The sequence below is a fragment of the Diabrotica virgifera genome, chromosome 4 (assembly GCF_917563875.1).
Source record: "Diabrotica virgifera virgifera chromosome 4, PGI_DIABVI_V3a".
Lineage (NCBI taxonomy): Eukaryota > Metazoa > Arthropoda > Insecta > Coleoptera > Chrysomelidae > Diabrotica > Diabrotica virgifera.
Genome location: NC_065446.1, coordinates 27,744,549 through 27,771,703, shown reverse-complemented (window position 1 = coordinate 27,771,703; position 27,155 = coordinate 27,744,549). Strand labels below are relative to the sequence as shown.

At 32.1% G+C, this 27,155-nt stretch overlaps 1 protein-coding gene across 1 annotated transcript in view; it reads right to left on the bottom strand.

Annotated features, from left to right (window-relative positions):
• LOC114349326 (ATP-binding cassette sub-family C member 4-like) overlaps positions 1 to 27,155 on the bottom strand; it is a 148,472-nt gene that overhangs the window by 21,570 nt on the left and 99,747 nt on the right. Inside the window, exons 10-13 of the mRNA XM_050648982.1 lie at positions 15,901 to 16,041; positions 12,278 to 12,509; positions 5,660 to 6,045; positions 3,216 to 3,366 (exon numbers count right to left, since the gene is read on the bottom strand). Of these exons, the coding sequence (XP_050504939.1) occupies positions 3,216 to 3,366; positions 5,660 to 6,045; positions 12,278 to 12,509; positions 15,901 to 16,041 (910 nt within the window). The remainder of the gene's footprint in view (positions 1 to 3,215; positions 3,367 to 5,659; positions 6,046 to 12,277; positions 12,510 to 15,900; positions 16,042 to 27,155) is intronic.

Genomic DNA, 27,155 nt, shown 5'->3' with positions numbered 1-27,155 from the left:
AACTCCGAAGATTTTAAGTTTACAACAAAAACACTCAAATAAAAATTCACCGCAATTAAATTCTGCATAGAGATATGTTTTTCCCGATCTGCTTAAACGAAAATTTTCCTCGGAAAATGCGGGTTTTCTCAAAAAAAATTTTAATTTTCAAATAAAGTTTTAAATAAGTAATTATCTACCCATAATTAAATAATTTGGTGATTTAAAAGCCTTTTTGGTTTATATTATAGTTCCAGAAGCTGGTGAAAATTGAACGAATATTTTAGCAACAATTCAATTGTTAATTAATAATTTACGGGCGCAATAATAACCAAAATAATTATGATACACTGATCAAACTTTGAAATCTTATAAAGATGAGATGCCTATTTAACATTTTGTCGACAAAATATAAATTTTTATTTTTTTGCATAATCTTTAAATGTTAAAAAAATAGTTATAAACAAATTAACGTTTCTCAGAAAGTTTTTATTATATTCTAATTTTAAAAAATAGTTAAAATGCATATTTCAAATATCTTGAAAATGAATGCTTTAAAACTTTTTTGCAACCATTTGCAAAAAAGTTATGAAACTGCAAAGTAAACATACGATTACTACGTTGTTTATAATTTTTTTAAATTATTTCAAAGCGTAAAAGTGAGTTTAAAGTACAAGCTAATTATTTACAAAAAATATCGATTATTAGTTTAATGGTTATATTTTAATTAAAGATTATAAATATATTTTTTTTGTAATTTACACGCGCGAAAGTAGACTAATACAGTACTGTAGCTAAAATTTTCACTCGAAGCGACGGACGACCGCCGCGCGACGTACACTTAATAAATAAAATTATAGTATTATGTATGCTGCGTGTCAGTCGATTCGAGTGAACATTTTAGCTCCGGCTCTGTATCAAGCCTACTTTCGCGCTAAAAATTACAAAAAAGTATTTTTAATCTTTGGTTAAAATATAACCATTGAACTAATATTTGATATTCTTTGTGAGTAATTAGATTGTACCACAGACTCACTTTTAAGCTTTGAAACAATTAAAACAAATTATAAACAACGGAACAATCGTATATTTACTTTGCTGTTTCATAACTTTTTTACAAATGGCTGAAAATTTTTTTTAAAGCATTCATTTTCAAAACCTTTGAAATACGCATTTTAAATATTTTTTAAAATTAGAATATAATAAACAATTTCTGAGAAATGTTAATTTGTTTTTAACTATTCTTTTTAACATTTAAAGATTATGCAAAAAAATGAAAAATTTATATTTTGTCGACAAAATATTAAATAGGCATCACATCTCTATAATCTTTCTAAGTTTGATCAATGTCTCATGAGTATTTTGGTTGTTATTGCGACTATAAATTGTTAATTAACAATTGAATTGTTACTAAAATATTTGTTTAATTTTCACCGGCTTCTGCAGTTATAATCTATACCAAGAAAGCTTTTATTTTACCAAGTTATTTATTTATTGATAAATAATTACTTGCCCAAAAAATTTATTTGAAAATTCGAGATTTTGTTGGGAAAACCCACATTTTCCGAGAAAAATTTTCGTCGGAGCAAATCGGGAAAAACATGTCTCTATGTAAAATTAATTTGGGGTGAATTTTTATTTGAGTGTTTTTGGTGTAAAGTTAAAATCTTCTAAGTTATAGACCAATAATTGAAAAAAACACGATTTGGGGGCGCCATTTTGTTAATAAAAAAGGTAGCACACTATTTGCGGACTTTGCATACCTATATTATTAATATATAGGATCATAATATTCGATTCCAGCAATAGAATTGCTGGCAAATAACCTTTCTTTGTGCTTTACTAATTAGACCAGCGAATTATAAATATTTTTTTTTCAAATGTTAAAGATTATGCAAACAAACGAAAAATTTATATTTTGTCAATAAAATATTAAATAAGCATCTCATCTTTTTAATCTTTATAAGTTTGATCAATGTATCATGATTATTTTGGTTATTATTGCGATCGTAAATTGTTAATTAACAGAAAACAATTAAAATATAACAGAAAATAACGACTACACTGCAGAAATAAAAGTCAGAATCGAAAAAGCACGTTCTAATTTTATAAAAATGAAAAAGGTCCTATGTAGCAAAGATTTAACATTAGCTCTTAAAGTACGCCTAACAAAATGTTACGTCTACAGTGTTCTATACTATGGAGTGGAATCATGGACGTTAAATGTAGAGACAATGAGACGACTTAACGCCTTTGAAATGTGGACCTATAGAAAAATTATGAGGGTTTCCTGGGTAGATAGAGTTACAAACAATGAAGTACTGAGAAGAATAGGTAAAGAAAAGGAAGTTGAACTTACAATTAAAGAAAAGAAGCTACAGTATCTCGGACATGTGATGCGGGGCGAGAAGTATGGCATCCTACGACTCATAATGCAGGGAAAGATAGATGGCAGAAGAAGCATCGGAAGAAGACGAATTTCATGGTTGAAGAACCTGAGAGAGTGGTTTGGATGCAGCTCGAAACAACTATTTAGAGCTACTGCCTCAAAAATTAAAATAGCTATGATGATTGCCAACCTCCATAGCGGAGATGGCACCTGAAGAAGAAGAATTGAATTGTTGCTAAAATATTCGTTTAATTTTCACCGGCTTCTGAAATTACAATCTATACCAAGAAAGCTTTGATGTCACTAAGTTATTTAATTATTGATTAATAATTACTTACCTAAAACTTTATTTGAAAATTAGAGTTTTTGTTGGGAAAACCCGCATTTTCCGAGGAAAATTTTCGTCGGAGCAAATCGGGAAAAACATATCTCTATGCACAATTTAATTGCGGTGAATTTTTATTTGGGTGTTTTTGTTGTAAAGCTAAAATCGTCGGAGTTATAGAGCAATAATTGAAAAAAATACGATTTGTCGGCGCCATTTTGTTTATAAAAAAAGTAGCACACTATCTGCTGCGGACTTTGCATACCTATATTATTAATATATAGGATCTTATAACTCGATTCCAGCAATAAAATTGCTGGTAAATAACTTTTCCATGAATTTTGAGCCCAGAGTAACAATCTTAAGATTTGATTCCAGCAATAAAATAGCTGGTAAATAGCTTTTCATCGTTTTTTCCTAATTTGCCCAGAGTAGGCATAGTTAGGTACCTACTTCAGCACGTTAAGGCAAATGTGGAACTTGCACATGATTAACGAACAAACAAAAACGAATCATACTTACTTATTCCTTCTAACCTCTTAATGTTCTTCGAAGATTTTAGGTAGATCTGCCTCATAAAACCGAAAACTATACTCAAGGCGCCAATCAGAATTAAGAAGTCAGGGTTAACTATGATAATCAGTAAGAGAGATCCAAACATAAATAGAATAATCTGAAATTAATATTTTAAAATGGTATATACTAATATACTACATCTGATCAAGGCATAATAAAGCCTGCTGCTGCTAAAGCATTGACCAACGTTTCAGATTTAAATAATTATTTACTATTTTAATTTTTATTTTAATGGTGAATTTTGTATCTGTGACTTTCCTCTTTTCTTTAAGAGATGTCGCTGCAACATCCTAATAGTGGATTTTAAACTATTTTTGAAATTTCACAAATTTGGCAGTTTGGTTTCGTTTTGATTCAGAGGTGTGTACGCAGCTCCAGTGAGGACGCCGTAAGGCAGAAACAGCTGTCGGGAGATTGCGCATCGCCTCTAAATCGAAAGGAACCATAAACTGTCTTTTCACATTCTGAATAACTTTATTACTCAAAAAAGATTACCAAAGCTAGGAGCGAACTAAACTATCTGCCGATATGATATACAATCGTCGTGTGTGCGCAAGTCGTAAATAGCCAACACCAATATTGATAATTGATAGTGTGACGTCAAAACGTCAAAATTTTTCCAAACACGCTGTGTCTAGGGTATACGCTAACGTGTACGCAAATAAAAAAGTTAGGTAGAATGGGTAGAATTAAAGGTCATAACAAATATTTTTCTATCAAACAAACACTAAGGGCCGGTTGTTCAAACGCTAATCAAAACTGATCATTATCAAATATTTAATTACAATTATATTTGATTAAGCGTACTTCTGACAGATGTCGCATTTTGAGGTTATGTTGACTGATTTATTTTATTATTTTGGTTTTAATTTAAAATAAAACATAATTAAACTCTTTCTGATGTTAATTTCTTGTTTTTACTTACAAATCAATAATAATAATAAGCAATTTTTAATAATTTAAGAGCTGCGGCTATATTTTAATTACTGTTTTACCTACAATCAATAACTGATTAGTGTTTTACATGTATTTTTCATGTCGCGATTTGATTCCCATCAAGAAAATTGATTACAATAAATGATTGATTATAATCAACTTCTTGATTAGCGTTCGAACAACCGGCCCTTAACATATCAAAATAGCGTGTATCAAAATATACAGTCACTGCCCACGCTAAATAGTCACTAGCTTGATGAAGTTTAACTTCTTTATTTGCGTACATTTTAGCGTGTACCTAGACACAACGTGTTTGGAAAACTTTTTTTGACGTTTTGACGTCACGACTATCGCGGTCTATAGACGCAAACAGACACGCCCGTCTATATTCGTTGCACACATTACACCGATTAAGTATCGGCCGATAAAAAAGTTTGATGTGCTTCCCGATCGCCTTCAAACTAATTTGACGGCCAACTATCGGCCGACAGTTTAATCGATGTTGGCTGACTAGGACTTCCGCACACACGACGATTGTTTATCGGCCGATAGTTCAATTCTCTCCTAGTTTTGGTGTCCAATACTTGTGCCGTGCGAATCATTTTTAAATATTTTGCAAAAAATGGCATCGTCTAATTCACAATCGTTAATTGTAGACAACTGTATGGTCCAATAATTAGCATGACTAGTTCATTGAAGCTGACTAAGATCATCCGATGAAAGGCGAAAATTTTTTTTGGGTAATCAAGTAATTTAGAATACATTGTGTAGACTTTTTCACTAAATAATCTATCACTGAGAATTCATCATCAGCATAATCAACAGCTATTCCATCCATCGCCAGAAGGAAGCCTGCCTTAGGTGTATCCATTAAATTCTGATTGTTGTTTTTTTGTATCCATTCGTGACCAGCCATTCACTTGATGTCATCAGTTCATCTTGTTTGATGTCTGCCTCTAATTATTTTGCTTGTCCTTGGTCGCCTCAATTTGCTTCGTTCAACGGTTGTCTTCCATTCTTCCTATGTCTCCTGCTCAGTTCCATTTTAACATGGCAATCTTCTGGATCACATCTGTTACTTTTGACCGTCGTCGTATTTCTTCCACTGTGAATTGGATGCACTCAATACTCTCGAAATCTCTTCTTGTTTTTCCTCCTCCGTTGTATGAGAGCGATAATAACATTTCTGGATAATTTTTGCATTGTGCGACTACTCACTTCAACAGTCAAATAAGAACTTTAGTACTAAATCGTTCGAGAATAGTCGGTCGGTTCTGTTGCTAGTATGCGCCCTCTTCACCAACCCGACTGTTTAGTTGGCTCGGTATACTTGAGTACTAACAGCCCAACCCGACCAAACTATCGGCCGATAAAAAGTCTGCAGTCTGCGGGGGCTCTAAGAAGCCGACCAAATTATCGGCCGATAAAAAGTCTGTAGTCTGCGGGGCCCTTACCTGTGAAGAATCCAATATTGCTAGCGGTAGTAGTTCATCAACACATCCCATATCTTTAGAAAACCTGTTGAGAATTCTTCCTCCTGGATTGGTATCGAAGAATCTCATTCTAGCAGTAATAATATTATCAAACATTGACGCATGCAGTTTTTTGGAGCTGCACATGGCGAGTTTATAAAAGAAGAAAGCTCTTGTCATAGCCAAAACAAAAAGAGCTCCTAAAAGGACCCCATAGATGTAAAGGCAATTATATGTTGTGAGTTCAATGGACGGAATAATGAACGTGGGTGGAGTAGTATTAAGAGACTCAGTGGAGTTTCGGAATTCCTCTACATTGACCCAAAAGCTTAGCCAGTAATCCACTCCAATAACCGCTAATTGAGTTCCTGTAAATTAATTTTAATTAAAATTATTAGTTATTAGGTTAAATTTATTTTTTAATTTTATTTAGCGTATGTCTTACATCACAGAGTAGATAATTGAATTGAATTTAGATTTATAGTATGGGATAACTATTGGGACCGTGCAAGTTCGGCAAAGCGACACCTATTTCTACGCTCTGCAAATTTATTCGCACTTTAATTATATTGGCCAATTATATTGGTCCTGGTTACTGGATAATTGTCAAGGCCATAGCCCAAAAAAATAATAAGAAGAAAAAATAAGATTCAGGTTATGTTATTAAAACGTAAACAATTGTATGTAGTAAATAAAATTAGTTATTAAACTGCAGTACTGCAAGCAAAATACAATTAATTAAATTTAACTTTATATAATAATTGCATATCATATCAATATTGTGGAGCAACATATAATTTTTCTTTTTCAATGACAGTAGATATGAAATGTACGTCAATTTGACAATTTCAATTGACAATATGAATTATTTAAGAAATTTGCAATATTTCTCCGCTATTCGCGCACGATCGTTTAACGTATCCCTCCCAAGTACTTGCACACCACGAATACCCAAACCCAGACATCCAAAGTGAAAGTTATCCTTCAACACCAAATTGTTCTATATGGTCCACATACCCATTGTTCAGTAGAAAGTTACACCATTTTGAGCGTCGGGTTTGGGGGGAAGGTGGGGAGAAACCGGTAAATTAGGAGTTGTTTAAGTTTTCTTCAATATTTCTAAAACTATGCGGTTTACCGTGAACAATGTTCTATACAAAAATGTTCTACATTAAATTTTAAACAAAAAAGGTCCTATGCATAATCCTTCTAAAACGAAAGGTTCCAAAGTCACGGAGGTAGCATATTATAATTCACCCGTGTTGAGCTGCCCCCCACTTACAAAAATTAAAAAACAAATAGCCCTGATTTATGAGCTATTTATGAGCTTTCATATTCGGCAAACTAAAAATTTTGAGCTCGTTCCACTGAGCAGGAATTTAATATTTTAGTGGGAGGGCTGACTCAGCCCCCCCCACTACTTAAAAATAGGAATATTGAATCGACTTTTGCTGCAGAATTACGAGCTATTTATGAGCTCTTGAAATTATATAGTTTCGATTTTTGAGCTCATCCCCTTCACCCCCAAACAACCATTTAATTGATTTAACTTAAGAGAAAAATGCTGAGAAAACTTAAAATATATCGTATTGCGGATATAATTCCTATAGCTTATATACTCTAAGAATAAACTATTAAATCACGTGCATTTCGATTATTGAGCTACAACCCCTTCGCAAGAAAACCACCCTATCTTCCCGGCTTAAGAGAAAGTTGTACTTAAAATGCATTAAATTAATTATTTGGCGACTACATATCATTTAATAATTTATAAGCTCCCAAATTAGGCGCATTTAGATCAGTAAATTGCAATTTATTTTGTATAGTGCAGTCACTGAAGGTAAAAATCAACGATTACCTTCAATTTCGGTGAATCTTCATCGATTTTTACGAAAATTGGTAAGTGGTTAGAGGATACCTCAAGAAACAAAGGTGACATGGTACCACCTTGCGCCTTTACCCTGAGGATGGATACCGCCCCCTCTCGGGGGTGAAAATTATTTTATAAAAATAACTGCACAAATTAATAAAAGAACAAATTATAAGCAAAATTTATTATATAAAGTTATTAAAATAAGTCAATACTTTTTAAGTTATTACAGATCAAAGATTTTAATTATTCGTGAAGAAATGCATGTTTTGAAGCGGTTTTTCGTAATTCACTGAAAAACTAAGTTTTTACAAAAAGTTGATAGTAGTTTAATTCGTATAGCTTATATTCTAAGAAAAAACTCTTAAATCACGCGCCTTTCGATTATTGAGCTACAACCCCTTCGCAAGAAAACCATCCCATATTCCCGGCTTAAGAGAGAGTTGTACTTAAAATAATTTAAATTAATTATTTTGGCGACTACATATCGTTTAATAATTTATGAGCTCGCAAAATATACGCATCTCAATTATTGAATTGCTATTTTCTTTCTACAGTGCAGCCACTGAAGGTAAAAATCAACTATGACCTTCGATTTCGGTAAATCTCCATTCATTTTCAGGATTGAAATTGGTGAGCGGATAGAGGATATTTCAAGAAACAAAATTAACAATAACAACTTACACGGGGGTGTATGTCATCCCTTCTCGGGGGTGAAAATTACTTTATTAAAAATAACCCCACAAATCAAGAGAGGGACAAATTCTAAGCAAAATGTGTTATATAATGTTATTAAAATAAATCAATACTTTTTGAGTTATTAAAGATCAAATATTTTAATTATTGTGAAAGAAAATGCATGCTTTAAAGCGATTTTTCATAAATAACTTAAAAACTGTAAGTTTTTACAAACAAGTTTTCATCACTAAAATTGAAGCTAATAAAAAATATAATAAATTGCTGACTTGAAAAACCCTTTAATGTAAATTTAAAGTAAGTTATAGGTAATTAAATGTAAATAAGCAAAATCATTGGCTAATACTCGTAAAGTGAATGTGAATTTAGTTGGAAATATATAAAATGATGAAGGGCCATCATTCCATACATTTCTGTGCAACTATATACACCGGTGTTTCGGCCTATTTGGGCTTCGTCAGTATAGTGTAGCAAGTTAAAAAAGTTGTTTGTTAACTTGTAAAAGGATTACTACAGGAGCAAGGTTACCATTTTTGGTCAGATTGTTAGAAGACCTGCAGTCGCAAGGCTACAACTAACATTGCCAAGGAGGAGGAGGTAAGGCTACCTGAGGAAATGAAAAGCCTTTTTACATATTTCCAGTTTATATATTTCCAACTAAATTCACATTCACTTTACGAGTATTAGCCAATGATTTTACTTATTTATTTTTATATTTGTACTCGATTATCCAACATCATTTTATTTAATAATGTTATGGCTTTTCATTTCCTCAGGTAGCCTTACCTCCTTGGCAATGTTAGTTGTAGCCTTGCGACTGCAGGTCTTCTAACAATCTGACCAAAAATGGTAACCTTGCTCCTGTAGTAATCCTTTTACAAGTTAACAAACAACTTTTTTAACTTGCTACACTATACTTACGAAGCCCAAATAGGCCGAAACACCCGTGTATATAGTTGTACAGAAATGTATGGAATGATGACCCTTCATCATTTTATATATTTCCAACTAAATTCACATTCACTTTACGAGTATTAGCCAATGATTTTGCTTATTTATTTTTATATTTGTACTCGATTATCCAACATCATTTTATTTAATAATGTTATGGCTTTTCATTTCCTCAGGTAGCCTTACCTCCTTGGCAATGTTAGTTGTAGCCTTGCGACTGCAGGTCTTCTAACAATCTGACCAAAAATGGTAACCTTGCTCCTGTAGTAATCCTTTTACAAGTTAACAAACAACTTTTTTTAACTTGCTACACTATACTGACGAAGCCCAAATAGGCCGAAACACCGGTGTATATAGTTGTACAGAAATGTATGGAATGATGACCCTTCATCATTTTATATATTTCCAACTAAATTCACATTCACTTTACGAGTATTAGCCAATGATTTTGCTTATTTATTTTTATATTTGTACTCGATTATCCAACATCATTTTATTTAATAATGTTATGGCTTTTCATTTCCTCAGGTAGCCTTACCTCCTTGGCAATGTTAGTTGTAGCCTTGCGACTGCAGGTCTTCTAACAATCTGACCAAAAATGGTAACCTTGCTCCTGTAGTAATCCTTTTACAAGTTAACAAACAACTTTTTTGACTTGCTACACTATACTGACGAAGCCCAAATAGGCCGAAACACCGGTGTATATAGTTGCACAGAAATGTATGGAATGATTACCCTTCATCATTTTATATATTTCCAACTAAATTCACATTCACTTTACGAGTATTAGCCAATGATTTTGCTTATTTATTTTTATATTTGTACTCGATTATCCAACATCATTTTAGGTAATTAAATGTATAGTTTTTTCTGCGACTATTCAAATCTAAGGATTCAAGCTTAATTAACGGAAAAGAGATGCATTTTATAACACTTACTAAATACTTGTCAAAGTACCTAGAAATACCTATCAAATGAGCTCCAGAAAAAGTTGATAGCATCAAAATTTATACTCCAAAAATTTTTACAAAAAAAAATGATTTTTCTTTAATCACTCTGTTAATTTTTATATCAGGCACATCCAACTATTTGAAAGGCAATTTCAAGAGCTATAAAACTGTATTACATTTAGGCCCGATACTTTATGTCTCGATTAACAGCTTAGTTCACCGGGGTTTAATCGTGACCTCTTTAGCGTCTCTTGCGTTGTAATAAATGCAATTATAATTATTATTATTATTCTTATTTATAATCATAATAATACTTGTAATTGCATTTATTACAACGCAAGAGACCCTAAAGAGGTCCCGATTAAACTCCGGTTAACTAACCGGCTGTCAACCGAGACATAAAGTACCGGCTTAATCTTTCAAATACTTTATTTTTTAGTATAATAGGTTAAAGGGCTCCAGTTACATTGTTCTCGTAGTAAAATTTAGGCTTAAACGTTTCTATCTTCGTTATTTTGATTCATACGTAAATCAAAAGACAAGTAAAATCTTTGCTAATAAAAAAAACTCAAATTTCGTTATCTATCATTTTTTACGCCAATCGAGTATTGTTGGAGTTATTATCTTAAATATGATCTAAAAAAATAAAGTATTTGAAAGATTAATGCCCGGTTGCACCAACAGCTCTTAAGCTTGTCGAGAATATCATAAGAATTAATATAATATAATTATAATATATTACAATAAGAATACCATAATAGAATAATAGATATAATTGATAATAAGGTAAGAACCTAAAATTACGGTGCAACGATAGGAGGCCCTATCTATAAGTAGAGCTTAGCTAAGCTGGAGCTTAAGATCTGTTGGTGCAACCAGGCATAAATGTAATACAGTTTTATAGCTGTATACTTTATAAGTATAAATTTTGATGCTATCAACTTTTTCTGGAGCTCATTTTTGATAGGTATTTCTAAGTACTTTGACAAGTATTTAGTACCTAAGTGTTATAAAATGCATCTCTTTCCCGTTATTTAAGCTTGAATCCTTAGATTTGAACAGTCGCAGAAAAAAATATACATTTAATTACCAATAACTTACTTTAAATTAACACTAAAGGGTTTTTCAAGTAAGCAATTTATTATATTTTTTATGAGCTTCAATTTTAGTTATAAAAACTTTTTTGTAAAAACTTACAGTTTTTGAGTTATTTATGAAGAATCGCTTTAAAGCATGCATTTTCTTTCACAAAAATTAAAATACCTATTTTATATTTATTTTGTGATAATGATTTGTCTCAGTGGCGGTCTCAGAGTCAGATTTTGGGAGGGGCGATGGTCTGTTGCAGGGGGGTCTGGGGGTGCAGCCCCCCAGCCGGAAAGGGGGTCCGGAAATTTTTTAAAAATATGGCAAGATTTTGAGAGTTTTAAAGGCATTTTATTCATTTGAACAGTTGATGGACCGAATATGGACTGACTGTCACTTAGTGGTTGTGACGAACGAAGAAAAAGGAAAATCACTTATTATTATTACAATTAGTATGAGTGGAAACAGTTTTACACTATGATAAAAAATAAAAAAGCTAGCCTCTAGCAAACTGACACTTATAGCCCTTCGACTTTGCCAGGCATTGATACACGGCCAATATGTAGCAACTAGCAAGGCTAGCAAGCAACGTCTGACTGAAGAAGATTTGTTCTATTCTCTGTGATTTATACAGTGTTGCCACTGCCACTGTGACTTCAACGATAACATTACAGAAACGTCACTGTACCGTATTTGATGTTGTTACGTTATATCAAAACTAACCGTAGGCTATTAAAATAATCTGTCTACGGATGTTTTCACACTGTTAGATTATTTTGTCCAATAATAGCAATGCATTAGTTCGATCTCACACTTCGGATTAATATGTATATTAACTTCTCAATTTTTCAGAAAACTAAGCTTTCTGGGGGGGGGGGGCGATCGCCCCCCCTTGAGACCGCCACTAATTTGTCTACGAGTATACTTAAATTTCACTTGATTTGCTTATATAAGCACAAAATAATCTGGGGAATTCCATCCGAATTATCTTGTAACGGATAGTAAAATGTAAATGTAAAGTTACAAAGGCAAGTTATTTTTACTTACCTATATATAACATAACGCATATTAAAACAGCAAATGTATTAGAACCTGCCAACATATATTTAAATAACAGAGAGCCATTCACTGCATCTTTTGATGATTTTTCCTGAAGGTCTTTGACTTGAAACTCTTGTTCTTTTTCGGCTTCTTCTTTTTTAAAGTCGATATTATTTGATAGGAGACTATCCGCAATACTTAAATTACTAACTACACTTGCCATTGAATCCTTTTGACTCTAAAAGCAAAGTTTTGTAAAAGTATCTAATTATTAACGAATTTAATAAGGAAAACATTGAAAATAAAAATTGTCAATGGTTTTTTTATATGTAACATCAAAAAGCACTGTAGACACTAAATTTATAAATTTCGTAGCGTAAAATAGTATATTAAGTATGGAGAACGGTAAGGGTTTTATACCGATCGAAGACAATAATTATTTGGAGGAGAAGCGGAGCGACGACTCCAATTATTGTCTGAGATCGGTTACCAAGGAAGAAACCCGTTATGAACGGCCAGCACGGCACAGCCCGGCACGGCACAGCACAGGCCGGCCCGTCCAAAAACCCATTTGTAACGGCCAGCGCGGCACGGCACCGGAAAAATGATCATTTGCCATAAATGATAATGTATTTTTATTAATAAAATATGTACAGAGAGGGGCTAAATTATCGAATAAATTCATTTTCTCTAAAATGGACGGCTTTGGAAGAAAATACCAAAACAGGTCGATTTTTACTTTTAAATTACAATTTTTTGGCATATACAGTGGAACCTCGATTATCCGTCACCTCTGTTAACCGTCAGGGTCCATTAAGTTATATTGTATACACAAGTAAAAATTGATTCATCAATTCATTTTGTTTGAGCATTGCGATAAGCCAAACGAAATTCATTGAAATGTACACGTGCAGTTATGCCATCACCGCATTTTTTTATGTAAATAATTTTTGTTCTTATTCAGGGCTCTGGATTAAATTTCAATTTAAATAGGTAATGATAAATGATACCATACTTTTAGAGTTCTATTTTTAGAATCGCAAGCCGAAAATAAAAATGTACATCACACAAATTATTAGTTAATATCTGTGTGTCACCATAACAGTATGATTTTTATTTTTTTAATGTTCCTGTTAACCGTCTTCTCGATTATCCGTCATACCCTTGGTCCGGTGCCCTGACGGATAATCGAGGTTCCACTGTATTTCATACTAGAGACGTCATTCGTCTGAGCTTAATGATGTAATCGATGATTTTTTTAATGTGAATAGGGGTTGTGTGGCATCTCATTTATACATCATCATCATATGGCATCAATATAAACAATAATATCATTATTTATACAGGGTGGCCAAAACAATAATTTTTAAATTACATTAATTGACGCAAAAAGAAGAATGTATGTAATTTATTTAACTCAAAATACATTGTACTGCTGTCAGTAAATAGAAAAAAATGTTTATTTCACAAATAAACATTTCGTTTCACTTAAATTAAATCACAAACAGCCTCCCACCTACCTCTTGACAGTTTGAACATTTAATTTAAGCGAAAAGCAATGTTTTTTGCCAAATAAACATTTTTTCTATTTTCTGACATGATTAGAAAGTATTTTGAGTTAAATAAATTGCATACATTCTTCTTTTTTCGTCAATTAATTTAATTAAAAAAGTATTTTTTGGCCACAAATGAGATGCCACACGACCCATATTCCCATTTAAAATAATCATAGATTACGTCATCACGCTCAGATGGATAACGTCACTAGTATGAAATATATGCCAAAAAATTGTAATTTAAAAATAAAAATCGACGTGTTTCGGGATTTTTCTCCAAAGCCGTCCATTTTAGAGAAAATGAATTTATTCCATAATTTAGCCCATCTCTATATAGGAGAAAAATGTTATGTATTGTTTTAATTTTATTTTAGAAACGCATCATGTCATCTATGATATATTTTAAAAACTATCGTAAAATAAAAGTTTTTAAAGACATAAACTACACAATTTTAATGAATATGCATCATGTTAAAAAAACGAATTCATGGTTAAAAGATAATGTACGTACTTGTCCATTGATCAACATGTTCGGATATTTTTGTACCCATGCATTGTCCTTTTTCTTGCTATCGTGATAACCTGGGTCCGATGCATCATACAAAAATGGGTATTCTCTGACACTCTCAATTAAAAGTTCGTCCATATTATTTCAAAAGAAACAACGCGCTTTCAATTAAAAAATCAACAATATAATATTGTATAACAATTATGACACACTGGCGCCGACTGGCCGTTCGACTCCAACGGATTTTATTCTACTCGGAGAATTTCGGCCGTTCCGTTTGCGTGCTGGCCTGTGCCGGGCCGGGCTGGCTGCTCATAATGGGTTACGTTGCATTTAAAACTATACAAATGAATTTGGACTGTCCTGTGCCGTGCCGGGCTGTGCCGTGCTGGCTGTTCATAATGGGTTTCTTGCTTTATAATGTTTTTTGCACGATTGATACCATTATAAATTATAAAATTAAACATTTTCGTCATATTGACTAGTTTCATTCATTTTATCAAGATAGATATTTTGGTTGTTAGGTAGTAACTAGGGTGCATAACAACAATGGAGAATTGAGTTTTTATTTAGTTGTCAATAATTTTAAGTACAATTTTGATTATTATAAATTAAAATATGAGCGAAAGTGAATTTGAAGAAATTGAACGGGCTTGGGAAGAAGGGTGTTCCGCAATTATTCCCGAAAAATCCAAAATCCGTTATCAAAATACCTACCAAAGTTTTAAAAAATGGTGCGAAGGCAAGAATTTAAGAATCGAAGAAAATACTCTATTGGCATATTTCGTTCAAAGACATATGCAGTTGAAAGCTCCTGGAAGCCTCTGGGCAGAATATTCAATGATTAAATCCACCGTTTTTCTTTATGATGGCATTGATATTTCCAAGTTTTCAACTTTGATCGCGTATTTGAAGAGAAAAAATGTTGGCTATAGGCCTAAGAAAGCGAGCATTTTTACACGGGAGCAATTTGAAAAATTTCTGATGGAAGCACCGGATGAAGAATTTCTAGTTCACAAGGTAATATAAGCTAGTTTAGGTAAAAGAAATACTCTAATGAAGATTTTTTCCTAATTTGTAGGTCGCAATGATATTGGGAATATCTGGTGCCTGTAGAAGAGAAGAGTTATATAATATTACTATGAATGACATCTAACAAACCGATGGTTTAATGATTGTAAAAGTACCCAATACAAAAACGAACATCCAGCGTACTTTTACAGTCGTTAATAAACCAGACGATAAAATTCCATATTTAGAAATTCTGCAAAATAAATTAAAATTAAGAGATTTTTTAACTCGACGGTAAGTGAATTACTTACCGTCGAGTTGGAGTACTTACCGTCGAGTTGGATTACTTACCGTCGAGTTGCTAGTAAATGTCACCTACTGACGTAAAATCTGTCATGGTAAACAGTCAAAAATGATCAATCGTGCAAAAAGTAATTTTTTACGTGTACCTACTAATATTTTTATATTACTTAATATTTTTATTAATTAAAAAAAAAACTGTGCGTATAAATTCATTACTCTTTTAATTTAAGTAAATTCAGTGATACACTTACTCTTATTGATAGTTGCCTAGTATATTTAAATCTGTCTTGTTTCTTTTCTTCTACATTTTCTGGCTCAGCAGTTAGAAGCTTTGCATAAACATTGTCACTTTTTGCTACAAAATTAAAGGTTCCTTCATCTTCTATACGCCCCTAAAATAATTATAAACTAGTAATTATTGGTACATGTTAACTACAAATGTAACTTAATAGTAAAGAATGTATAAAAATCAACATAACCTTTTGATTTGGAATTGCAGTATCCTTTTCTGTGTCCAGTTCAATTTAAAATAAAAAAAAACAATCGGTGCAATAATTTATTGTAAAAGGAGTTTCGTAGTTCTCTGTATTTGGTTCTTGGGAAATTTAGTTGACAATGTTTACCATGTAAGTAAAGACCTTTTTAATACCAGAGTTACATGTTACAACCGGTTTCCAGTGCCCTGAACAAACGCACCTGAACGATTACTATTAAAAATTGGCACCCGGGTATGATAAATGATTCATTGCCATAGCAACCTGCCACACATTTAATAGGGAACTTGCATAAAATTTTAAATTCGAAAAAATGGTATAAATCACAACAGAACATAATTTAGAACCTGTATCAAAAATAAAAAAGGTTTGTTTGTCTTTCGTTTGGCCCATAAAGACGACTAAAAATTCAACTTATACCAGCCACCCCAAAACGCGTCGTGACGTCACGGGGTTGTATGTTTACATTCTACAAAATCATGTAGTCCAATCGGGTTAGCATCTGATCTTGCATGCCGAGCTACCCAAGCAAGATTCTATTTTTTTAAGCTTTATAGGGGATCAATAGTAGTTTAAATTTAAAATCGCGAATTAATTCTGCCGTTGCGTTAGCCGCCATCTTGATTTTAAAGGAGAACCGTTTTTGCTCAATATCTCCGCCATTTTTAACTTTCCGACAAAAAGTGTAAGCACTGAAATTGTTGAAAATATGATTTACTATAAGTAATTTCTTTTATTATAAATTTTTTGTGCCGTCGATATTTTCCGAGTTATCGGGAGAAATAGTGACAATTAGAGCATAATTATTGAATTATCTCGTTTATTATTAGTTCTATAACAAAAATGTACCTATACAAAACAATTTTAATATCTTTCATTTTTTTGCTAAAATCAATATTTCAGGTAGTACGTATGCGGTAAAGGCGCGAGCATAAGACCTGATTGGTTTGATAGCAGTGGTTTTTGTTCAATAGCTCCGCCATTTTCAACTGTTCGATAAAAATTTTAGGAACTGAAATTGTTTCAAATAAATCGTGTTTACAATAATTATTACAATTTTTTTAACCATTTTTTTCGTACGGTCGATATTTTCCGAGTTAATTGTACTTAAAGTAGACGCCTATATTTTTGACTCTGACATTATTTCACGAGTTTTTTTATATTGTAAAATTTAAAAAAAATTTTAACTACAAGTCCTGTGTTTTGGCTATCTGTGGGCAAATTTTTAGTCAAATCGAACTACATGTTTTTTGGAAATGGAGCAAAACCTAAAAAACGGTATTTTAACGTTTTCTACACAAAAATAAAAATTTTTAATCTAAATAATTTATTATAATGCATTATAATGACATTTTTGTGTCCCTACTATTAAAACATTATTTTTTCCATTGATTTCCATTGATATATTACGAAAAAAAATGGAAATTTGTTTAAATAAATACCAAATCACTATTAAATTTTCGTGGACACCCACTTACAACTTGTGAACTCCCATTTTTATTTCACGCCAACGTAGACCCCCGTTAAGTCCCTCGTGGCCTCAAAGTGGCTGGACCACTTTGGGAATCACTGCTCTAAACCTAAGCGGTTTAGCGTGAACAGTATTCTATACAAAAATGTTCTACACTAAATTTGAACGGAACATTTTACTGTTGGAAAGATATTCATGCGACATTGTCCATAAAAAGTTCAGATTGGGTTTCTCCGTACCAGATATTTATATGGCCTAGGCCTGTAGAAGCCTCTTGGTGAGGTTGACGTTCCTTCAAGGGCTTATCAGTAACATACCACCGGCCAATGAAATAGCAAATTATATTTAGAAAACACAATCCTCTTAAAAACATTAGTTTCTTCAGTAAAAATATTATAATTTTTCCAAACAATATAAAGAATATTGAAAACCTCCATTTTACCCCCTCCGTAACTCCGGAACAGTTGAATTTAGAAGTTTCAAATTTAATGTAAAACATTTTTATATTGAAAATATTGTTCACGCTAAACCGCTTAGGTTTATAAATATTGACGAAAAACGTGAAAAACTACTAATTTACCAACTTTTCTTCTCCCCTCTCCCCCTAACCCGACGCTCAAAATGGTGTAACTTTTTACTGAACAATATGTGGACCATATAGAACAATTTGGTGTTGGAGGAAAACTTTAATTTGGGATGACGGGGTTAGGCCTTTTTTGGACCAATTATACTATATCTACTACCTCTGTAACTTTGGAACCGTTCATTTTAGAAGGATTATGCATAGGACCTTTTTTTAATGCGGAACATTTTTATATAAAGTATTGTTCATGCTCAATCGCATAGTTTTAGAAATATTGACGAAAAACATAAAAAAACTTTAGTTTCTTCAGTAAAAATATTATAATTTTTCCAAACAATATAAAGAATATTGAAAACCTCCATTTTACACTCTCCATAACTCCGGAACCGTTGAATTTAGAACAATAGGGAACTTGCATAAAATTTTAAATTCGAAAAAAATGGTATAAATCACAACAGAACATAATTTAGAAGCTGTATCAAAAATAAAAAAGTTTTGTTTGTCTTTCATTTGGCCCCTAAAGACGACTAAAAATTCAACTTATACCAGCCACCCCAAAACGCGTCGTGACGTCACTGGGTTGTATGTTTACATTCTACACAAATTAGGGATTCCAATGAACTGTCAGTGGTGGCCGGTGGATGGCTAAACTGACATGGCCATAGACATAGTTAAGGGGGGTGGTCATGGCGTATCTAATGTTTACCTTGAATATTGACAAATTTGTAAAGAATATCCTGTTTGGTTTTGTTTTTTTGTTAATTGTGTAGCGAAATTTTTGAAATTGTGATAGCAAATTAAATATGAAGTGGTTTAAACATTGGATACGCCTATGGATGACAGTTTCGCCATCCAGCAGCCATATTATATCACGTGATTTGGAATGCCTAATTGTATAATATATAATTTTGGATTAGACATTATAAACGTCAGTAGAAAATACAGTTATGTGACGTTACAAATGTTTATGATCGTTTAGAAAATTTGTACTTTTACAAAATGGTTTTATGTTCAATAGTAAACCTTCTTTCCTTTCCTTCAAAAACTGTATCAAACTGCAATCTCAACAAACTGGTATATTTTATTTCAGTGACATACGATAAATGTCATTAGAATATAAATATTTTTGATGGATTCGACCGTTACTTGATGGAAGTTCATTTTATCTAACAATAAAACACTGAAAACATTTATTCTCTATACTTCCACAAAATTTATTACAACTAAGTGACTACAGCTGTTTCGGCAGAGTGCCTTTCTCAAGTGATATAGTTTACAATGTGTTTGCCTTTTTAAGTCTTTAACTGAAGAGGTTGAGTTTGAGTTAAGGTATTTGTTTAATGATGTTTAGTTCTATCTCGAAGTTATTTTTGTCATGGGAATTTCTGTCTATCACCGATGTATGTAGTGAAACTAATAATTCCTGTTACAAAGAAAACCAAATAGCCGTTTCAATTTAAAAATAAATCAATAAAACATGACATAATATTTACAAAAGCAGACAAAGGTAACACTACTATTGCTATCGATAAAAGAGACTATAATAACAAAACAATAGAATTTTTAAATAACCAAAATAGTATAACACTAAACAAAGACCCCACAGAAAAATACCGAAAACAAATTAAACTAGTCATTGAAAATTCAAAATCAATACTAAATCCATCAGAACAGAAATACCTTAATATTATGAACCCACAACCTCCTAAATTATACTCTTTTATTAAACTACACATACCTGACCACCCAATAAGGCCTGTAGTTTCTTTTTATACAGCTCCGTCATATAAACTTTCAAAAAAACTGACAGATTTTATTACAGAATACACTAAATTTTCACCTAAATTCACCGTAAAAAATACACTAGAATTAGTTAATAAAATACAACATTTTCAATTACCCAACAACTCCAGACTAATTTCATTTGACGTAAAAAATCTTTTTCCTAATGTTCCTCCTACAGAAACTTTTGTTTTAGTTAAAAATCTTTTAGACCATAATAGTACAAATCCGATCATTGCATCTGAAATTTTACACCTTCTTGAAATTTGCATAAATCAAGACTATTTTGAATTCAATAATCAAATATACACAAACAACAGTGCAGGACTTATTATGGGTAATCCTTTAAGCCCTATCATACATTAATTCACTTCATAGTAATATTGAGTTTACAATAGAAACAGAACAGAATAATTCCATAAACTTTCTAGATGTAACGATTACCAGATTACACAACAAACATGAGTTCTCCGTATATCATAAACCTACCCATACTGACACAACCATACACAATTATTTATCATCCCATCCTACACAACACAAATTAGCAGCCTACCATAGCATGATACATAGACTGACAGAAAGTCCCATCACAAAAAATAACTTCGAGATAGAACTAAACATCATTACACAAATAGCAGTAAATAATGGCTATAACGAAAAAATAGTTAACAAAATTTTAAACCAAAAACTCCATAAGAAAGCCCTGAAATTAGTGTATCCACCACCACAGAAAGAACCCAGTACCTTCTGCTCTCTCACATATTATACTGGCAAGATAACAACAAAAATAGCCAGATACATAAAAAAGAAAGGAATGACACCAGCTTTCAGAACTAACAACAACTTAAGCAAATATATTAAGAACAATAAAAGCCGAGAGAGAAAGCAACTACAGAGTGGTGTGTACAAACTAACTTGTCGTGACTGTCCGAAAACTTACATCGGTCAAACTGACAGAACCTTTGACAAACGGATAGCAGAACACAAAACGGCTTTCAACAATAGAAAAACGGACACTTCTACATAAGCACTTCACCTTCTAGATCACAATCATTCTTTCAATGAAGAGTTTCAAATTCTGCACATTCAAAATAAAGGCATTAAGCTATCTTTTTTAGAATCTATGGAAATTAATAAATTGAAAAATACAGATATAACTCTGAATGACCAACTCGTGACAAACAGCTCCCCACTCCTCAAACTCTTCAGTTAAAGACCTAAAAAGTCAAACACATTGTAAACTATATCACTTGAGAAAGGCACTCTGCCGAAACAGCTGCAGTCACTTAGTTGTAATAAATTTTGTGGAAGTATAGAGAACAAACGTTTTCAGTGTTTTATTGTTAGATAAATATTTTTCCTTTATTCCCCGACGACGATCTGGCTAAATACCCAAGTAGGTGGAGGCCAATAAACTAAAGAAGAAGAAGAAGAATATACGTAAATATGACCATAAACAGGCCCTGGATTCCGTGCACTGTAGATATCTACAGTCGCCTTCTATCGATGTCACGTGTCATGAAAATATTTGAATTTTTAGCTTTAATTTAATTATTTTCTAGTTTTGCTAGGTTATATTCTAATTGATGCTGAAGTGATACTTAGTAAAACAAGAAAATATTTGAATTAAAACTAAAAATTCAAATATTTTCATGACAATTGCCATCGACAGAAAGCGACTGTAGATATCTACAGTGCACGGAATCTAGGCCCTGAACCACATAGTCAAACTCTGCGACGTCACGGTTGGTTTAAACTATTTTAAGATAAAGAAGGCTTTAAATTTGTACTTCTAAGTTATTATGAGTTTTTGAAGCGTGAAATTTTGGAAATCTCATTTTTATACAAAACTGAACATTATTATGTAATAAAAAAAATGTGCAAGTTCCCTATTGTATATATAATTTTATATTAGACATTATAAACGTCAGTAGAAAATACAGTTATGTGACGTTACAAATGTTTTTGATCGTTTGAACTATTTATAGAAAATTTGTACTTTTACAAAATGGTTTTATTTTCAATAGTAAACCTTCTTTCCTTTCCTTCAAAAACTGTATTAAACTGCGATCTCAACAAACTGGTATATTTTATTACAATGACATACGATAAATGTCATTAGAATATAAATATTTTTCCTTTATTCCCCGACGACGATCTGGCTAAATACCCAAGTAGGTGGAGGCCAATAAACTAAAGAAGAAGAAGAATATACGTAAATATAACCATAAACTGAACCACATAGTTAAACTCTGTGACGTCACTGGTCGTTTGAACTATTTTAAGATAAAGAAGACTTTAAATTTGTAATTTTAAGTTATTATGAGTTTTTGAAGCGTGAAATTTTGGAAATCTCATTTTTATACAAAACTGAACATTTTTATGTAATAAAAAAAAAGTGCAAGTTCCCTATTCCTCGTGTGTTACAAGTTGATATCAGATGTAATTAATAATTTTACATAAGCCACCTTTTATTAATCCACAGTTTATACATATAATTCATCGTGTTTCTAAAATACCTACTGCTTTCAAATAAGTTTTATTTTTCAACAAAATCTCTCATATCAACACATTTTATGGAACGGTGTTTTAATAAAATAATGAAGGAAAGTAGAAAGCACAGAGAAGCGAACAATGGGTGGCAAAGATATGCTGTGCAGGGGAACAGCTACAGCACAGCAAAAACACGACTTATAGGTACACGTACATAAAAAAATCAAGGAAACAACAACAAAATCAACGAATAGTCTAAGAGCCAGTGAACCCTCCGACTAACGGTCGTCCTGTAAGGCTAGAAATTTTTCTAGTGATAATTCATAGCACATCACGGCTAAAAACCATGACCTGGCAGGCATCAGCCCTGCACGTGTATCTACCGGGTGAATCGAAAAGTGCAAATTTAGGGGGTAAAATAAACTTTCTCCTGTAAGGTTTAAATTCAAGTATGTGTTTGAGTAAGTCATTTAGAAGAAATGTGTACAATGACAGGCGATTCTGAAGAGCATAAGACCTTGCCAGGCGAGGGGAAAGATTAGGGGTTTTTCCTAAAATTATTCTTTTTGCATCGAACAATTTTTTTTAGGTTTTTTGAATAATTCCAAACAGAAAAGGTCTTTAGTGAGTTTTCTCTTAAGGTAATAGGTTTTGTTATATAAGCGATTGAAAATTTTGAAAATTGCAAAATCGGCCATTTTTAACCCTAAATCGGACATTTCTCTAAAAATTTCAAAGTTGCCAAGGTAGGTAGATATTCTTTAAACATTGATTGATGAAATCCCAAAGAGTTTTTTTTTAATACAGTATCGGAAACGCTTTTTTTTTTTAATTGCTAATCAAGCGGGCGCGACACTGTGGTATAAGTGAGGACGTTTGAGTTGGCATAAATTCATTATCTCGAAAATAGGCAAATTTCAAGGGAAATCCTCAGACAAGTCGATTTTTATTTTTAAATTAAGACTTTTTGGCATATATGTAATGCTAGTGACGTCATCCATCTGAGCGTGATGACGTAATCGATGATTTTTTTAAATGAGAGTAGGGGTTGTGTGATAGCTCATTTGAAAGATTATTTAATTCTCTATTCACTAATATAAACATTAACATAATTATTTATACAGGGTGTACAACATTTTTTTTATTAAATTAACTTTGATTAAATTTGACAAATAGAAGAAAACATTTTTTTGTACACCCTGTATAAATAATTATGTTAATGTTTATATTACTGAATAGAGAATTAAATAACTTTTCAAATGAGCTATCACACAACCCCTACTCTTATTTAAAAAAATCATCGTTTACGTCATCACGCCCAGATGGATGACGTCACTAGTATTATATATATGCCAAAAAGTCCTAATTCAAAAATAAAAATCGACCTATCTGAGGATTTCTCTTGAAATTTGCCCATTCTCGAGATTATGAATTTAGGCAAACTCAAACGTCCTCACTTATACTACAGTGACGCGCCCGCTTGATTAGCAATTAAAAAAACAAAGGGGTTTTCGATATTTTATTGCAAATAACTCTTCGGAATTTCATCAATCAATGTTTAAAGAATATCTACGTACCTTGGCAACATAGAAATTTTTAGATAAATGTCCGATTTAGGGTTAAAAATGGCCGATTTCGCAATTTTCAAAATTTTCAATCGCTTATATAACAAAAACTATTAACTTAAGAGAAAAATCACTAAAGACGTTTTCTGTTTGGAATGTATCAAAAAACCTAAAAAAAAATTGTTCGATGCAAAAAGAACAATTTTAGGAAACACCCCTAATCTTTCCCCTCGCCTGGCAAGGTCTTATGCTCTTCAGAATCGCCTGTCATTGTACACATTTCTTCTAAATGACTTACTCAAACACATACTTAAATTTAAACCTTACAGGAGAAAGTTTATTTTACCCCCTAAATTTGCACTTTTCGATTCACCTGGTAGATACACGTGCACCGCTGAGGCCTGCCAGGTCATGGTTTTTAGCCTTGGTGTGCTATGAATTATCACTAGAAAAATTTCTAGCCTTACAGGACGACCGTTAGTCGGAGGGTTCACTAGCTCTTAGACTAGAAGTTACAAAAAAAGAAACTGACGAAAAATTTAAGTGCTGGAAAGAATACATTATAAACATGTTTCACGACAAACGACCACAGCGACCCCCATATCTTCTTCTTTATGTACCATGTTCTTTTGGAACGTTACAACGTACATAAAAAAATCAAGGAAACAACAAAACGAAGAAAGAAACTGAAGAAAAATTTAAGTGCTGGAAAGAATACATTATCAACATGTTTCATGACAAACGACCACAGCGACTCCCAGATTTTCTTCTTCTTCATGTACCATGTCCTTTTAGAACGTTGGATACCATCATAGCTATCTTAATTTTATTCACTGCCACCCTAAATGCCATGCTTGTATCAACACCATACCAATCTCGTAAGTTCTTCAACCATGAAGTTCTTCTTCGTCCTGAAGTGCGTTTGCCTGCTATTTTCCCTTGTATACTATTTTGCAGCAACCTATATTTTAAGACCTCTCATTATATGTCCGAAATACTCCAGCTTTTTCTTCTTGATGCTATTTATAATCTTAGTAGTCTTGCCGACACGTTCTAGTATTGTGCAGTTTTGAATTTTCTCCACTCAAGAAACTTCTTCGTAAAATTCTTCTATATAGCACCACATAAAGTAAGACCAGGGGCGTGCGGTGAAATTTGAAACAGGGGAAGCAATTTATAAAAAAAATTGTAAAAACACCTATTTATAATGTAATTCAGTTCTTCTACCATTTTTCGAAAACTTGTCTATAACTTCCTTGTACAAACGTGGATATTCCCACATAACAATGATGTTCGTATCATGTTCTAAGCATATACTACCAACATTCGTCAGAGTATATTCTTTTTAGTATATGCGTAGTACAAGCATAGCATGTACCTTAAAAAACATTCTAAATTTCATGTTCTTTGCACATACTTTAAAGTATATTCTCGTACCGAATATACTGAGTACATTCGTGTACGTAGTAACTCGGAATATTCGTAAAAGTTTATTCTTAGAATGTACCTTTACCGAATATTCTTAGCACATACTTATAAGTACATTCTTAACACATACTTATAAGTAGATACTATTCTCAGAATATACTTTTACCGAATATTCTTAGCACATACTTATAAGTACATACTTAACACATACTTATAAGTAGATACTTTTAAAATATCTTAAAAATAATATATATGTATGTATAGGAAGAATAATGTTAGCCTATAGATTATCAACTTCGTTAAGAATAATTAATGAAATTTAAAAATTTATGTATGTAGGTACTATTAATTAAACTACCGAATTCATTATTTAAAATTGTTTTAATTGTATGGTAAAAATGTTTAAGAATTAATTGTATTAACGAAAAAGGAGAAATTGTCGTTTCGCTTTCATAACTGAAATGCATTTACTATTTTGATTAAGTTTATTGAGTATTCTTATGAAGAATTTTATTTTTACATGGAATTGACATTCAGGTAAGCTGTGTGGCTGAGCCAAAACCCACAACCGGCACAAACAAAGCGGAAACGACCGCTGCATACCTGCATAGGGGTTAGCGGGTAGGGGGTTGGGAACAAAGGAAAAATACAAAATATGAAAATAGTTACTGAATAGGCATTTGGCATTTGTGTCTACACTTAACACTAACAATGTCTATGCTGTGTTGTGAGGAAGACCAAGTATTTCAACCAGGAATAGGAACATGCATAATTAAACGTTTTATTTTGTTTGCTGTCAACTTACAAATAAAAAATTCATTTTGGTACTTCAATATTACTTAAATAGTAAGTATGTATATAGGTACATATAAGCAACATATAAATTTTAGTTATTTACATACATATGTTACATAATATTTATTTGGGTACGATAGGTATATGAAAATGAATATATAAATTTATATATTCAGCATTTTTATTTTTATATGCACATAATAACTAAATATATATACCTACTTACCTATATAATATTGATATAACTAACTAAAATTTATATAATATTTTATATTTACTTTTTAAGTAATATTGTAGAATGTACTAACTACATTCTCATATGTAATATGTAAATTTAGTAGAAAGTAGAACCTAGGATGAGATTCGGTGATGCTGAAAACATGCTTCTGAGCAATATAGCACTTCCTTGTAATATTCTTCCCATATACTAAAAAGTACATTCTTCCTATATACTAAAAGATGTGAGGTAGTACATTCTAAGTATATAAATAGAAGGTTTATAGCACCTTCTTAGAATATCCTAAAAAGTATATTCTTGGTATATACTGAGAAGAAGTGCGGTAGTACATTCTAAGTATATACATAGAACGTTTAAGTACTGTAATGTAGTATATACTCAGTATGTGCTCTGCACATTCGCAATGGTAATTACGCATATTCTTAGTATATACTTTTTCTGAAAAGTATGTTCTATGAATCTACTAAGAACATGAAATTGTTATGTGGGTTGTGACATTTCTTTAATCAGATTATATTCAATTGGAAAAGAAAACAAGTAAAATCCTTTATAAAACGTATACATACTACTAGGTATACTCCCTAGGGAGTAAAAGTACCTTGTCTCCCTAGGGACGAAAAGTAGGTACGCGTTTCCTCCCTACAATCAGGTCAG